Here is a 16,102-nt window from a genome sequence, read left to right as displayed (position 1 = left end):
CTTCCTATTTGTGTGTGAAGTGTTCTTTGAGAGTAGGTCAGGCAATAAGATTAATTGCATTGAATCAGTTTTTAAACACTCTAGGGAATCATGTATGTCCTTAGGACATCAGGCTTAATAAATCTACATTCTCCTAAGACTGTTGGGAAACATTTTTTAAGGAGGAAATACTTCAGACCCTGAAACACATAAAGTGGGTTTTATAATCAGATTTTAGTTTTAGCTTATTTACTTTAGTGTGGTGGCTTTTTCTTTTTTTCTTTGGCTAGGGATAATCAAGTATATCATAGTACAAATATATCATAATAATGTTATCTTTTAAAAATACTTACAGTGAAAGTATGCGAGGCTTAACAGCAAAAGTGACTAGTGGTCTTCTGCCCTTGCCAGAAGTGAGTCTTCAGGCCCTCGAAGACGAAGTCACAGTGGAATCTGTGCTTCATGGAAAGATTGCTGCAGGTACAATAATGTTGCTGAAAACTTACTGATTTGATTGACTTGTAAGCTAATAATGAGCAGGTATTGTAATTTCCTTTAACGTGGGAGAAAAACCAATACTTAGTTATGGTGGTCTTATAAATATAAAACATCTGCATCTACTTAGTAATGCCATCTGTGTACTCTCGAACACATTTTCAGTGAATCTTGGGTTGGTTATTGTTCATTTTTCTTATTAAAAATACTGTATACTTTGTATCTTTTAGTGTTGGATATTTCTATTTAGAAAGTATAAATAATATGCAGCTGTTAGTTTCTTTTTTTTTTTTTTTTTTTTGAGAGAGAGAGAGTGCACGTGCTTGCGCCAGCAAGCCGGGAGTGGGGGGAGGGAGGAGCAGAGAGAGGGAAAGAGAGAATCTAGAGCCGGCTCCGCGCCTAGCGCAGAGCCTGATGCAGGGCTCCATCTCACCACCCTGGGATCATGACCAAGCTGAAATCAAGAGTTGGATGCTCAACCAACTGAGCCACCCAGGCGCCCCTGTTATTTCTTTCTAATCAGTAAGTTTTATTGGTGATGAGTTTAAATTAGAATCTAAATAGTCATTATGAGTAGAAAATTCTGATTGTAGGGCCCTGGGTAATACAAAATATTCAGAAAGTCTTGTTTCTTAATTCCACTAATCTGAACAAGATTTTAATATATAGTTTGATTATATATTAATTACATATTATATAATGGTTTTATAAACAAAACCATACCAGAGTAGCCATTGAATTGTGGATTTCAGTTTAGTGAAAGATCTTGCAGGAGACTTTTCTGAAAATGAATTTCACAGCTATCTGTCCTAGCAGGTAGACAGCAAAATGTATCAGTCATTTAGTTACAGTGCTCCCCTCTTGAATAGTAAAAGTAGTAACAGTGCTTACTATCTGCCAGGCACTGTAACAACTTCTCATTGAGGTATTAGACCCTTATTGTTTTGTGTGGCTAGGAATCAGATATCCCAGTTACACAGATAGCAAGTGGTAAAAGTGGTCTTTGAATCCCGTGTGCCGTGCTATTTCCTTTAACTAGGCAGCCTTCCTTAGCTACAGCGTAGTTTATCCAACTGTGTACTTAGATGTACGGTAGACATCACAAGTTGAAAAGTTACCACCCTTCGTCTAGCCACTCAAGGGAAAATTCGAGTCTATTCTTGATTCTTGTTTTACTCACCTCCCCATATCTTATTAATACATCAATAAGCAAATCCTTTTAGTTCTGTCTCTAAGATGAATCTCCAGTCAATCCACTTCTCTTTATTCACGGTCACTGACCAGGCAGAGGGTATTCTCTCCCCACGTGGACCCTGTGCTCCCCTTGTCCATTTCCTGCTTAACAGCTAGAGTAACATTTAAAAACATAAATCAGATTGCTTAAAAACCTTCAGTTACTTTATATTTTGTACATAATAAAATCCAAACATGACAAGTAAGGAGTCAAAAAGGGCTCTGGTATTTCCTATTGTTACACTAGTTATGTCTTCTCAGAGTTTGAACTCTTTGGGGATAGAATCATGTGTTCCATTGTATGAGCCCTTCCAGAGCACCTGGCTTATTGTTGAGGTATGACACAGTGAAAGCGAATTTTGAAGTTAGACTCATGATGTACTTCTGGCTCTGGTATTTGTAGCCATACCTTTCTTTCTTTCTTTTTTTTTTTTTTTTTAAAAGATTTTACTTATTTATTAGAGCACAAGCAGGGTAGGTGGCAGAGGCAGAGGGAGAAGCAGACTCCGGCTGAGCAGGGAGCCTGGTGTTGGCCTCAATCCCAGGACCTTGAGGCATGACCTGAGCCGAAGGCAGACGCTTAACAAACTGAGCCACCCTGTAGCCATACATCTGTGAGCTAGTTATTTAACTGTATGAAAGTTTAACTAAACTTATTTCTATGTTGCCTCATCTCTGTTGAGGTGTGACAAGGAATAAATGAGATAATCTGTTTTATAGCGTACATGAAGGTACCACATGGCCTGCATAGTGACTTTACCGAATGGTTACTTTATTATTGAGGTCATAGTTGTTCAGTGTATTTTACTGATTTGGACCACTCTGTTCTATAAATGCTTGGATTTCACTTTGGAGATAATACATTATATATAGAATGAGCTATGTATTATATATGTAAAAGATCTAACTTCTATTTAGTTAGGGGTGTATGTGTACAGTATTAACATAAGCAACATTTTTGCTTTTTTTTTTTTTTTCTCCTCTTTCCCTTTCTTGCAGGGAGAAGAGGACTTGCTTGCCTGGCTTGTGGCCGACATCTGGAGGTAGTGCACTCTCTGACCGGAGAGCGGCTGTCTGCGTACAGGTTCAGTGGAGTCAATCAGCAGCCTCCTGTGATCCTGGCTCTGAAGGAATTCTCTTGGCAGAAGAGAGTTGGATTGTTAATTGGATTAGAAGAAGCAGAAGGGAGTGTGCTCTGTCTTTATGACCTTGGCGTGTCCAGAGTGGTTAAAGCAGTCGTTCTTCCTGGAAGGGTAGGTACGGGTTAAGGTCTGTGAGCTTCTGCTTTCAGAGCCGAGCCCCTGCTGGTGACATTGGCGTGTTCACTTTGAATGTTCACGGAGCTGTACATTTATAATTCGTTTCTTTTATGACATTGTGTTATTTTTCATTAAAAGTTCAGGATAAAAAAGAGGTTAAAGATAGTATATTATCAAAAGAACATAATGCTTAAAATAGAACTTTTCTTATTCTTGGTTAGGAAATTGCGGAGTGAAAGTAGGGATGACATTAAGTGTTTTAATAGTCTTTTTTATGAAAAGTATCATCTGAGGCTTGTTATCTTCAGTTGTGTTTTTTGAGGACACTGTAAGTTTATATTTAAATATTGTATTCATTTGTATTGCCTTTTTTTGTTTTTTCTTTTTTAATTTGAGACTGTAGCCTTGGAGCAATATGGAAAATATGTCTTCACTGTTGTTTAGAGTTTGAATAATATTGAAATAGCGGCTTCATTTATAATCACCATTTATTAATTCTAATGTATGTATGCCTTCCATATGCCAGTAGTAAGTACTTTGAATTCAGGTTGTTTCTTCAGCAGGTTTATTCCTGCTCTTTCATACACTAAGAAAAAGTATGTCCTTAACAAATACACACACACACACATAAATAGAAAATGATGTAAGAGTATAATTCTCTCTGTACATAGTATGGAAAAATATGTAATAAATACATAATAGTTTATAAACAATATATAATATGGACAATATATAAGCAATATACAAATAATATTTAACATACAAACAAATGTATGCATGCATACAAATGTTATGTTGTGGTCAGGGAATCGCATTTTTAAAGTTAAGAGGGAGATAAATGTCAAAGTACTATGTTTTTGCAGTTTGGGGAAGCTGGCTCTGGACAAATGTAGGGGTCTGAAGTGGTTTATAGCCTGGTTATCTTAAATGTACTTGCCAGTGCAGATTTTATTAAAGGCAGAATTAATTTAGCAGTTTATTGAGTATACTGTAGATCAAGTTATGTGCTAAATTTTGGAGATGAATAGATAAATAGAACTTGGTCCATGCTGTTGAAAAGGCTGGTAATCTAGTGGGAGAAGACAGGTCATGAGTTTACAGCATAAATATAGTAAGGATTTTGATAAACTCAAGCACATGGACCATGGAAACGTGGATAGTTTCTACTCATAGAGCTTGGACATTTCAAGCAGAGACTGGCCTGTAAAAAGTGGTAGTATATGGAACATTTGGGAGCTGAGCTTATTGCGAATGGCTGCGGGAGAGGGGAAGGCGGAAGTGGCGTCTAGAAGTGCTGAGCGTTGACATGGTAAATGACCTTGTTTGCAGTTAGTGGCCTCTCCGCCTGAAGTCTCTGAAGTCGTTTGAAGTTTAAAGCAGAACTCTGGTGTAAAAAGCTCGGTGGACTGGAGTAGTTCGGGCAGATAATGATGGTGAGCGGAACCAGGGAAATGACCCTAGAAACGGAGAGGATGGGGCAGATTCAGAATATATTCAGGAGGCAACATGGACAGGACCTGTTGATCATTTGGTTAAGAGTAATTGAGACAGAACGAGAGTTTTATTTTTTAAGGTTTTTTTTTTTTTTAAGATTTTATTTATTTATATGTCAGAGAGACAGCCAGCAAGAGAGGGAACACAAGCAGGGGGAGTGGGAGAGGAAGAAGCAGGCTCCCAGCAGAGGAGCCTGATGTGGGGCTTGATCCCAGGACTCTGGGATCACGCCCTGAGCCGAAGGCAGACCTTAACAACTGAGCCACCCAGGATCCCCTATTTTTTAAAGATTTTTATTGATTTATTAGCGCGCTTGTGCGCACAAGCTGGGGGAAGGGCAGAGGCAGAGGGAGAAGCCGACTCCCAGCTGAGCAGGGAGTCTGACGCAGGACTCGATCCCAGGACCCTGAGATCATGACCTGAGCTGAAGGCAGATGCTTAACCCACTGAGCCCCCCAGGCACCCCGGAACAAGAGTTTTGGGTAAGTTCCTGGTTGCTCAGTTGTGTGGATGGTTGGCATCCCATGGAAGAGGGAGGAGAAGGGAAGGATTGGGAGAGTAGTGATAGATAACTTTCCATAGAAGTTTGGTTAACTAGTTGTTTTTGGCTAGGGCACAGTATCCCCTCTTAAATTTGTTTGCTTTTAACTGCGTTACATTAAAATTAATTAAGGTACCATTATTTATTAATTCATAGAGTATTTGTATGGGGAATGCAAACTGAGATAGATTTCTTAACCCCTATCTGAGGGAACTGAAGAGACTGTGCTCTAGTGTTTATACACATTATTGCCATACTTTAGAAAAGGAAGACAGTCCATGAAATTACAGCCTTCAGAATTAGAAACACTGTAGAATGTTTTGTATACCAATGAAATGAAATACAGACAGAGCCAGGCTTTTGTCTATGGTAATAAATTACAGCCTGAAACAAACTTTGCTCTTATATTAACATATAAACCATTGATAATAAATTTCCTCTTTTCTTTCCAGGACTCATCAGTATTATAGTAGAAGTCACTAAGTACTTAATTATCATATATCATACGTAATTCTTGTGAAGTAATAGGAAACAGAAGGAAAGCTGAGTGTAAAATACAGTCTGTTTATTAGGTATGGAAATTTAAAATTTGACTCACGAGAGGAAGGGGTAAAAACATAACTGTAATGTAGTTACAGTATGATTTTTAAAAAAATAATTTAGGTGCACTGAGTGTTATACGCAACTAATGAGTCATCGAGCCTTACATCGGAAACCGGGGATGTACTGTATGGTGACTCACATAATATAATAAAAAATCATTAAAAAAAAAATAAGTTCTTGTTAAATGTCAGTGATCCGGTCACTGCCGAAGCTTAGTGTGAAGTCCATTATAATATGGCCCTTTTAAAGAAGGTTAGACCCTCTTCAGGCTTTAAGGCATAAACAGGACTTTTATTTTAAAGAGTAAACAGTAAATTTTTCTTGAATGATTTATTTTTACTCTTCCTTAGGAGAAGAGGCTATCTGATCATGGAGTAGCTGGTTGAGAGCTTTGAAGAGAAAAATCTAGGTTTGAGTTTTACACTTAATGTGTGTGTGACTTGAATAACCCCAAGCTAAACTTTCTAAGCTTCCAGGTGGTTTCGTCTTGGAACAGTAGAATTATATTTGATCCAGTATCCAGGGTTATCATGAATGTTACATGAACCAATTAGCACAAGGCCTGGCATAGAGTATGCTTTCAGTAAACATCAGTTATTCCAACTGCGTGATCTGTTATATATTGAAATAATGGTGTCATTTCTGTTTTATCTGAAGATTTCATTATGTTACTCAGATTCACAAGTATCAAATGCAAATTTATAATTCTCTTTTAGAAAATGTTTAAATCCATGATAACTAATAACCTGCTTTAACCTCCAGATTTGTTTGTTGTGTTTTTTAATTGTATTTTCTCACTTTGTATAAGAAAAACGAATGCTGTTTTCTGCTTTCTAGGTGACAGCGATTGAACCCATAATTAGTCATGGTGGAGCCAGTGCGAGCACCCAGCATTTGCACCCAAGCCTGCGATGGCTCTTCGGTGTGGCTGCAGTGGTGACCGATGTTGGACAGATCCTTCTTATTGACCTGTGTTTGGATGACATGTCATGCAGTCAGAATGAGTTAGAGGCCTCAGGTAATTGTTTGAAACCCAAAACTGAGCATATTCTGAATATTCTGATGCAATGGATTGGGTTTGTTTTGTTTGTTTGTTTTTTAAATAGTGAAAAATTTTTGCGTAGAAGCTTCTTTTTTGTGTCTTTGTTTCTTTTATTGTTTGGACCTATTGTATTATTGTTTTGGGCACTGTGGATGCTTTTTGCATGAGTTACTCTGTTTCAGTGATGAGGTGTTTATATTACTTATTAAGGTAGGTCTTAAAAGAGATAGAGATTTTGATTTGTTTTTCCATATACACTTGAAAAATAGCTGTTACTAAGTATATGCCGGAAGAAAGGCTGAAGGTATAAAATCTTGATTTTTATCAGACAGTATAAAATGATCCAGCTGTGTAGGATCTAACAGTTTGTTTTTGGCACACTGATAATGTGCCTACCGTAAGACCAAGTCCGAAATTAGGTAATGTAATAGGAAATAACAGTAGTAATCGAAGGTTTTCTTTCACGAAATAACATCCTAAGATAGAACTAACGCTACTCAAATTTTTAAAAAGTGAGGAGACAATTTTCTTCCTTTAATACTATACTTAATGTTTATATCTTCTCCTTATCAAGCGCTTTCAGTTCTTTGACTTTTATTTATGGGACATTTATGTGATTGATTTATGCAGGGAGGAGAGCTAACCTAGAAATCTTAAAAGAATGTATGTGTTGTAGTTTCTGGAAAGGACCATTTGATCTTGAAGACCTTCTTGATAGTTAAAGTAGTCCTGTAATATTAGGGCAGATCTGTTTCCCTGTGGATCTGCTAAGAAACAAATGATCATTATTTTATCCTAATTTATAATGAGCATAACTAATAAAAATTGTCAGTGTGTAGTAAAAGTGATTAAAACTGCAAGTAGTAAAAATTGTATTTAACCAGAAATTTAAGAAGCAAATCAGAGTTCCGAGCAAAATTTTAAATCTGTAAAATATGACTTGAAAAAACTTGATTTGGCAGAAAAATGGCCACATGGACACTTAAAAAAAAAAATCCTCACAGTGTGAAAAACTTTATCTTAAAATCTGATATGTAGGAAGATCTGACTGATTAACCCTGGGTAAAGTTTAAGAGAAAAGAATTGACTAGCAGAAATAACAGTATCTAAAAATGAATTTATAGAATATTAGAAATGTTTGAATTGCTTTTTATAGAAAGTTGTTAGAGGAATTCAGTAGTCTTGATGGAGTTTTGTTCCAGAGGTTTTTTTTGTAGATAATATAATTCTAGATGTAAGGGTAATTGAAATGATTGTATTCATAATTACAACTCTCTCCAGACCAAAATAGTGGAGTTAAAACATCCTTTATTTCAGTGGTCAACAATAAGCAGTTGAATCAGCCCAAGGATAATTGTATAATGGAACTCTTTGGATTGTGAAGAGATGAGAATTATTCCTCAGTTAAAAGATTTACAGAGCCATTGAATAAAAAATTGGGGTTTAATACAAAAATTTTTGTTTACAAAAGTAATTTATGATTACAGCTATTTGGACTTCACTGTAATACACATAACATAGAAAATGAAGTTCTGGGGTGCCTGGGTGGCTCAGTCAGTTAAGCTCAGGGTCTTGGGATCAAGCCCCACATTGGGCTCCCTGCTCAGTGGGGAGTCTGTTTCTCCTCCCTCTGCCCCTCCTCCGCTTGTGCACTCACACTCTTTAATAAATAAAATCTTAGAAAAAAGAAAAAGAAATTCCTAATATTTATCATAGTATACTGTTTTACAACTTTTCCAAACTTAATGGTATTGTACATCTTTCCACATTAATATAGATAGAGTCTGCCTTATCTCTCGAATAAATGTACATTATTCCATTGTATGAAGTATTTATTTTGGCAAAGTTTAATCCTTGCTCTTCTTTGGAAAAATAATCAGAAGCAGAAGGGATTAGGAGGGTAATTGTTCAAGTACAATATATGATTTTTCCCCTCTTCATAACAGCATTGAGGGAATCTGCCCTTGCACGTGGTTGTATCAATATATGGGCCTGAGTATTTTTCCTTTTTATTGAAGATTTCAGAGATCTTTAAGTAGATAGAAGAATATAAGAACTCCCACATATGTCACTTAAATTCAAGTTAGTTTTCAGAATTTACTGTATGTGCATCTTTTTTCTTTCTTTTTTCCCTCTTGCCCTTTTTGCCTCTGCACTAATTTAAAGCAAATATTGGTTGTCTTACTATATAATCATAATGCCATCACCAGTCCTAACTATATTAATAATAACTCCTTCGTATAGTCTGATAACTGGTCCGTAATCAAATGGCTGTGGTTGTCTCTAGAGCATCTTTTTGCATTCGTACTGTTTGAATCCGGATCTGAACAAGGTCCACATACGACATTTGAGTTATATCTTCTGTCTCCTTGAATGTAGAGCAGACCTTCCTCTATCTCTCCTTTCCTATTTATTTTTAGTTCTACTGACTTGCTGAAGAAGTTTATCTGATGGAATGCCCCACATTTTGGAATTAGCGGAGTGTTTTCATGTGGTGTCATTTACATTTTGTATTTACTGCAAACATAAGTTAGCTCTGATTAGTGCAGATGTGACATTTGGCAGGGACACTTCCAGAAGTGCTGGGTATTTCCTACCATATCACGTCAGGAGGACGCCGTGTCTTGTGGGTCCAGATGATGACACCGTGATCCTTCGTTGTCCAAGTTTCCCATCTACTTTGTACCAGTGATTCACAACCAGGGGTGACGTTTGCCCACTAGGGGATCTTTCATAATGTCCTGGGGACATTTTTGGTTGTTGCTTCTGGAGGAAGATGGTGCTATTGGCATGTAATAGACAGGCCTGGGGATGCAGTTCACCGTCCCCTCAGCAGAGACTTACCTGACCCAGCGTGTCCATGGAGCCAAGCTTGAAAAACCATATTTAAATTAATTGTTTCATCCATCAAGATTGTTACCTTAATCTCTTGATTCAGTAGGGGTTACAAAATTATTTAATTTTTGTTTGTTGATTTTGTTTGTCAATTTTCTCATTAACTAGGGCTGTTTGTTTACCCTGAAATACAATTTATACAGAAGAGGCAGGGTAAATGCTTACTGTTTGTTTAAGTACTAATTTTCAGAGGAAGGAGCCTGGGTACCCAGTTACTTAAAATGGTTCAGTAAGGTCTTTTGTCGGTGAGGAGGACAGGAACTCAGGAGGTTTTGCATACCTAATGCGTTTCATTCATTTACTTTCATTATTGTTTACTGATGTTCAAAAGAAAACAAAATTTTTTTTAAACTAATAAGAACCCCTTCATGTAGTCTGACAAATCCCCTTTAGACTTTATCATGATAGTTTCCTAGATTTCTGACACAAGATGTACTAGGTTCATCTTACATATTTTCTGCCCCAGACCTGGAAACCGGCCATTTCTCCAAGGGGAATGTTTAGGTTCTTAGTTCTAAATTTGAATAAAGAAACCCATCAGCCTTTTTTTTTTTTTTTTCCCAAAAAGAAAAGAAAACTCCTTCAGCTTTGTTATGATTATAAGGAAATTGTGTAATCCTTTTTTAAAAAGTGTACTTCAGATAATATTTGAGATGTACTGTGAGGTTTTTAAAAAATTACACAGTTAAATGTATTTTGAAAATTAGAGCATTTAACTAGGTATGGTTGGCTGTTTTATAGTTCAGTGTGCTTTGTTATCACTAATCTGATTTTAACTGACCACTGTAGTCCTCTGCTGCAGCTTGAATAGTGGCTGACACATTTGCTTTTATGGTTGTTATGATCTGTTAATCTCACTTGTCTTGTTTTTCTAGACCTTGAAGTTGTAACCGGCATCCCGGCCGAAGTGCCACACATCAGGGAGACTGTGATGCGTGAGGGCCGTCACCTGTGTTTCCAGCTGGTGAGCCCGTCGGGCACCCCCGTGTCAGCCCTTCGCTACATCAGCAGGACGAACCAGCTCGCTGTGGGCTTCTCTGATGGCTACCTCGCTCTTTGGAACATGAAAAGCATGAAAAGAGAGTAAGTACGACTTTCTTCTCTTACTTGGTTATTGGTAGTTTCTTTCTGAATATAACTTGTACTTAATTATTACTGTTTTAAAATTAGCATAAAGAGAAAAGGGTATGGTTAAAAATAAGAAGTCTTTTTTTTTTTTTTAAGTTTTATTTATTTAAGTAATCTCTGCACTCCATGTGAGGCTCAAACTCATGACTCCAAGATCAAGAGTTGCATGCTCTTCCAACTGAGCCCACCAGGTGCCCCTCCTTTTTTTTTTTTTTTTTTTAAGTAAAAAATGTTTTAAAACAATTGCTGCAAAATTAACCCTTATTGAGAGGGGAGTGGCCCTTAATTGAAGGAGGTAGCAGATCAGCATTATAGACCTTTAATCTCTACGAAAATTGAAGTAGATGCCTGTTTTTCTCATAAGTTATCAATTTAATATTTCTTCATTTTTTTCCAAGGCATATTGGATTTTGGGTGGGGGGTACCTGTGATGAAACAGCAGTGCTCTTGCCTAGTAGCTCCCTAGGGCAAGTCCACCTCGACTTGCTTGAGAACCTCTTACCAGCCCTTGTCTTTGAGTTGCTGCTAAGTGAGTACCTGGAGAACCTGGCTCCTACGGTCTTCCCAATGCTGTCACCTCTTGGCTAACTGTTTTCTGAGTGGTTTGTGGGACCACTGGGGAGTTGTGATGGGGAAACTAAGTGAGGGCAGCTGAGGTGGAGTGTTGTGTCCGTGTTCATCTTTCCCAGGGGGCCTCTCACTGGGAGCAGCCCGCGGTGGCATACCCCCACCTGACAGGAGGGGCTAGTTCCCGCACGCGTGTATGTGGCCGCGTTCGTCGTTTGGCCGTGCCTGCGGTCTCACTGTCCTCTGCCCTGTGCTTTAAGATCCGACGATCGTGTGAACAGTAGTAGTTGCCTTGACCTAGATTCTCAAATGAGACCCCTTATCCTTTCTGCGTGAAATTATAACTTAAAAGTATGAACTGTCCTCCATTCTGTCCCTGTTGTAGGTACTACACGCAGCTGGAGGGTGGAAGAGTTCCCGTGTACGCGGTCACTTTTCAAGAACCGGAGAACGATCCGCGTAATTGCTGTTACTTGTGGGCTGTTCAGTCAACACAAGATAGGTAAGTGTGACGCGTGTGGTTTTTAGAAATACTTGGCAAACATGAGACAGCAGTTGATTTCTTTTGGAAAGCCTTGTAGTATATTGTCTTTTTAGTGAAAACAGCATAATTTGGTGAATTACCGAGTGGTAGTTGAAATGATTTTGAAAGTTTAAATGATTGTTTCTACGTGGTTGAATAAATTCTGGGATACCGTAAGAAATGGTGCTTGTGTGGCTTGTTTGAGTGCTGTTTCTAAGAGTAGGCAGCCTCTTACTGCCTTGGACAATTTCTGTGGCCTTCTGTATTCTAACACTTTTCTAATCTCATTTCTTCTCTTTGTTGTGTATGCCTTTCTCGTTTTTATTTATTCTTACTCTTTTCCCTGGTCCTCCTGTTTGCCTTTTGTAGTATATTCTTAGCATTAATTTGGCTAATTTTTCTCTGTCATAAGATCTAATTTTGTCCCAATTATAGCTGGTGAGAAATCTTTCCTTTCAACTGGATTCTAATCCATTGAGTTTATTCAAGTAAAATAGTGTTAAGTATTGATTTTCTCTTATTTTTCTTTGGTGGTCTGTTCTTTCTTGGATGATGAGTGAAACAGTTGAGCTTGTGGTATAAATGCTGTGATGGTGATAACGTGCGGTTCCCAGTACTTTTTCTTCCCAAGTCCGTCCTACTGTGGGCTCTGAGTACCTGAATTGTGGTCAGTTTGGATTTTGTGTTCCATGTCCCCACTTGGTGGTTTGGTCTTGCCTTTCTCTGTCGTAAGTCAGGAAATGAAGAATTGGTTTGCCACTTTGAAATTTGTTATTCCTGGAAAAATGCTGAAATGGAAAATACAGAGCCCGCTCTTGGGCTATCCCTCCTTGAGTGAATCCCGTATTTCCATTCATCCGAGTGTAGCGGGGGCAGCAGCAGTTGGAGGGATGTGCCCTGTGAGGGCTCTGGTTGGTGGGCAACGTGAGGGGACTTTTATCTAAACAATCCTTGTATCCTGCTTATTTTTCCTCCTAGGATTGTCTCTTAAGATAAGTTCTATTAATTTTTTATGTTCTTTATGTGGGTTTTTGTATTTTACTTTTTCTGAATTTTCGCACACTAAACTCTTGAGTGCTTTCGTCTTATTTTGGAACTTGGTGAATAAGTCTGCCTTCTTTTTTACCATACCACTCTTGATTCTTTTCGTGTTATCTGTAAGTGATGCCCACTCTGTTCTTACAATCATGAAACTATCTGAATATTCTCTGTTCCTGATATTCTTTTGTAAAATCCTTGTGAACTGTATGCACCTCCCTTCATCCTTTTTTGAGGTGTTTTCAGAGCTCTCTACTGCTGATTCTTGAACAAAGTGGGAGCTGGGGCTCTGACCCCTCTAGGCCATCAGACATCCATGTTTAACTTTTGTACCCCCTCCCAAATTTAGCTATTAATAGCCTGCTGTTGAACGAGGCCTTACCGGCAAACATTAACAATTAGCACATATTTCGTGTTAAATGTGTTACATACTGTATTCTTTTAATAATGCCTAACTTTTTGCCTAATTTTTTCAGCATATCTGTGCTGTGCAGTTCATCTGCAAGTTTTTTCAAATTGTCACAAATGTCCGAAAAATTTCCCATTGTATTTATTGAAAAACTCTGCGTACAAATGGACCCATACAGTTGAAACTTGTGTTGTTTGAGGGACAAAATGTATTTGCATTTGAAGCACAAATGAATCATAGTTTAAAATATGGGCAGAATATACAGTTTTCTGTTTCTCTTACGGTGATGCCTGTATTTACTTGTTTTTATTATTCACAGCACACTGAGTAAGTAACCCGTAGGAACAATTCTCTGATGACTTTTAAACCACTTTCTAGTACTGTATATAATATTCTTTTAATAGGACAGGGTTAATTTAATTGGTAAATTGGATTATTTATTCCTACATGATTTACTTTGCATTTGTCACTATTATTGACGTGAGATATTTTTGAGAGTGGTATTTTCGTGGACTTCTAGTCTTTGATTTGGGCCTTTAAATTAGTAGGTCATGGGCCTCTTTGAGAATCTGATGAAGGCTGTGATAAATATGTGTCTGTAATATGATTTAAAGCAGAATTCCTCACCTGTGGTCTGTGGGTAAACCTAGAGCAGTCTATGAGCTCCCGAAAATTGTATATAATATTATTTACATTTGTTTGTATATGAACAATACATAATTAAAAAATATATGTACACATATACAAATAATATTTATACACATGTATAAATAATACGTATGCAAACAGCACATATATAAGTAATATTTATACACATATTGGTATGTATAAATAGATGGTATTATAAGTAGGTGAAAATAATATTAACATAGATTATAAGTCCAAATTAGATCATGTGGTCCTTCCTTTTCCCCATCAGAGTGGTTATTTAAACAGAATAAAAAAGGAAAAAACCAAAGAATCACTGTAGGGTGATTATACCACCACAGAATTACGTAGGTATAGATCTAAATTGTTGCCATAGTGCTCATCAATTATAATAAAAGCCACATTAATTTTTTAAAAATTGATTTTTATTTAAATTCAGTTAATTAACATATAACGTATTATTGGTTTCAGAGGTAGAGTTCAGTGATTCATTAGTCAAGCCACATTAATATTGTAATATGGAATAGTGAATGAGAAAACTGACTGGTGTTCCCTTTAATGTTGGTTGTGTGCAGTTTATCCTGTTTAACATTTGGTGTTTTAGAGGTTATTTGTCTTTGTTTTATGTCCATGTATTTATTCATTCCACAAAATCATTGAGCGTTTATACGTGCTAATGATTGTTGTAGAGAACGTAGCGGTGTGTAATGCCAATAAATTTCTATTCTTCTAGATGTTCTATTTCAGCAAGTATATTTCCTAAATATACTTCACATAATTTCAGGTAGTATTAAATACAGAAATACAAAGCTGGGAGGGGAGATACAGAATGTGTGGTATAGGGAATGGCTCTTTTAGTGTAGTTGGGAGATTTGAATGAAGTCAGTTGGGGCAGGTAGATAGGAGAGCCATAGGGAGATATGGGGGAAAGAATGCAGAGACCTTAGAAAGAAAAATGCCTCAAGGAAAAGCAAGAAGAGCGGTAAGGGGTAGAATGCAGCCTGGTCACAGATCAGGTCAGAAGAGTAGAACTAGTTTACATAGGACCGTGGAGGCCTGGTAAGATAAGTATATGAATTCGGTCTGGCTAGACCAGACCAATTAAATCGATTTCTGGTGGTAGGTCTGAGCATTAGTATTTTTTCAAAGTTGCCTTGGTGATGCTAATAATAAGCAACCAAGATAGGGAAGCACTGGTCCAGAGAACAGCTAGAGAAGAGAGCTGGGACTCCTGAACGTGGCGATAATTGATGATGGAGAAGTAGAGGGTAGAACAGCCAGCAGAGGACTACGGATAGTGTCGTGCGAGGAACACGAAGATCGTGCAGCATCCTGGAGGCCAAGTAGAATATGTGTTCTCAGAAAGATCAACCAGAAAGAGTAAGAATTCACATTCAGGCAATATGGAAATCTGTGCTCTTAATACTTCCTGCCTGCTGTCCTTGACAGTGAGGAGTTGATTTGGGATCTTTGCTTTATAGTCATATGTGTAGCCCTCATTCTTTGGTCCCCGGCAGCAAGATCTTCATTTTAGGTAGAAGCCTAAGGAGATGGAGGAAGAAGCCAGGAAGAAGGAGCAAAGGGCATGCAGCCCCTTAGGATGGTTTTCTGTAGTTGCCACAGGATGATTCTGTAGTTGCCTCCTGTTCGGCCAGAACGTGGGCTTGCTGTGCCCAGCTCAGAGCACACCTGTTAAAGATGGGGAGAAGCAGCGTGGGGTAAACCGCTGTAGTCTCTGCCACATAAGGGGTCACCTAAAGTGTGCAAATAACATCAGCTTAGAAGTTAATTAGAATCTGTTAAAAATAAAAATCAGTTGCTGTTTCAAAGGACTGCATTTTGTGAAAACAGCCAAGTCACAGTAAGTTCTTCATGTTGACCTCGTTTTGTCCTATGTACCCAGTACTGTATCCTGGACAGAAAGAGCTGCTTGATGTGTTAGTAGAATCTTGAGTGTTTCTTCTCAGCTCGTTTCTGTTTCTTCCAGTGAAGGGGATGTGTTGAGTTTACATCTACTTCAGCTGGCCTTTGGTGATAGAAAGTGTTTGGCGTCAGGACAAGTCTTATATGAGGTAAATGGTACCGGGAATATGGGTTCATTATGACCATTTTATCATTGTTTGCCTATTTTAGTCTTTGTCTTAAAATATTAACATACTGAAGAGTTGTTATTCTAGTTAATACTGTATTCACGATGTAATGGGAAAGGTGTTAGATTAGGGATCAGAAGACTAGCTGTTTTAAAGGT

At 37.8% G+C, this 16,102-nt stretch overlaps 1 protein-coding gene across 2 annotated transcripts in view; it reads left to right on the top strand.

Moving 5' to 3' along the window:
- The first annotated feature begins 293 nt into the window (after window positions 1-293).
- Window positions 294-16,102, top strand: part of AHCTF1 (AT-hook containing transcription factor 1) — a 65,363-nt gene continuing 49,554 nt past the window's right edge. The window contains exons 1-6 of one of the 2 annotated variants that reach the window (XM_008695049.2): window positions 294-459; window positions 2,707-2,960; window positions 6,442-6,622; window positions 10,417-10,624; window positions 11,622-11,738; window positions 15,842-15,926. In XM_008695049.2, the coding sequence (XP_008693271.2) occupies window positions 309-459; window positions 2,707-2,960; window positions 6,442-6,622; window positions 10,417-10,624; window positions 11,622-11,738; window positions 15,842-15,926 (996 nt within the window). In that variant the 5' untranslated portion in view covers window positions 294-308. The remainder of the gene's footprint in view (window positions 460-2,706; window positions 2,961-6,441; window positions 6,623-10,416; window positions 10,625-11,621; window positions 11,739-15,841; window positions 15,927-16,102) is intronic. The other variant, XM_008695043.2, reaches the window with a different exon arrangement.

This window comes from Ursus maritimus, unplaced genomic scaffold (genome assembly GCF_017311325.1).
Source record: "Ursus maritimus isolate PB19 unplaced genomic scaffold, ASM1731132v1 scaffold_2, whole genome shotgun sequence".
NCBI lineage: Eukaryota > Metazoa > Chordata > Mammalia > Carnivora > Ursidae > Ursus > Ursus maritimus.
Note: the sequence above shows the minus strand (reverse complement) of the source record. Positions and strands in the feature narration are given on the sequence as shown.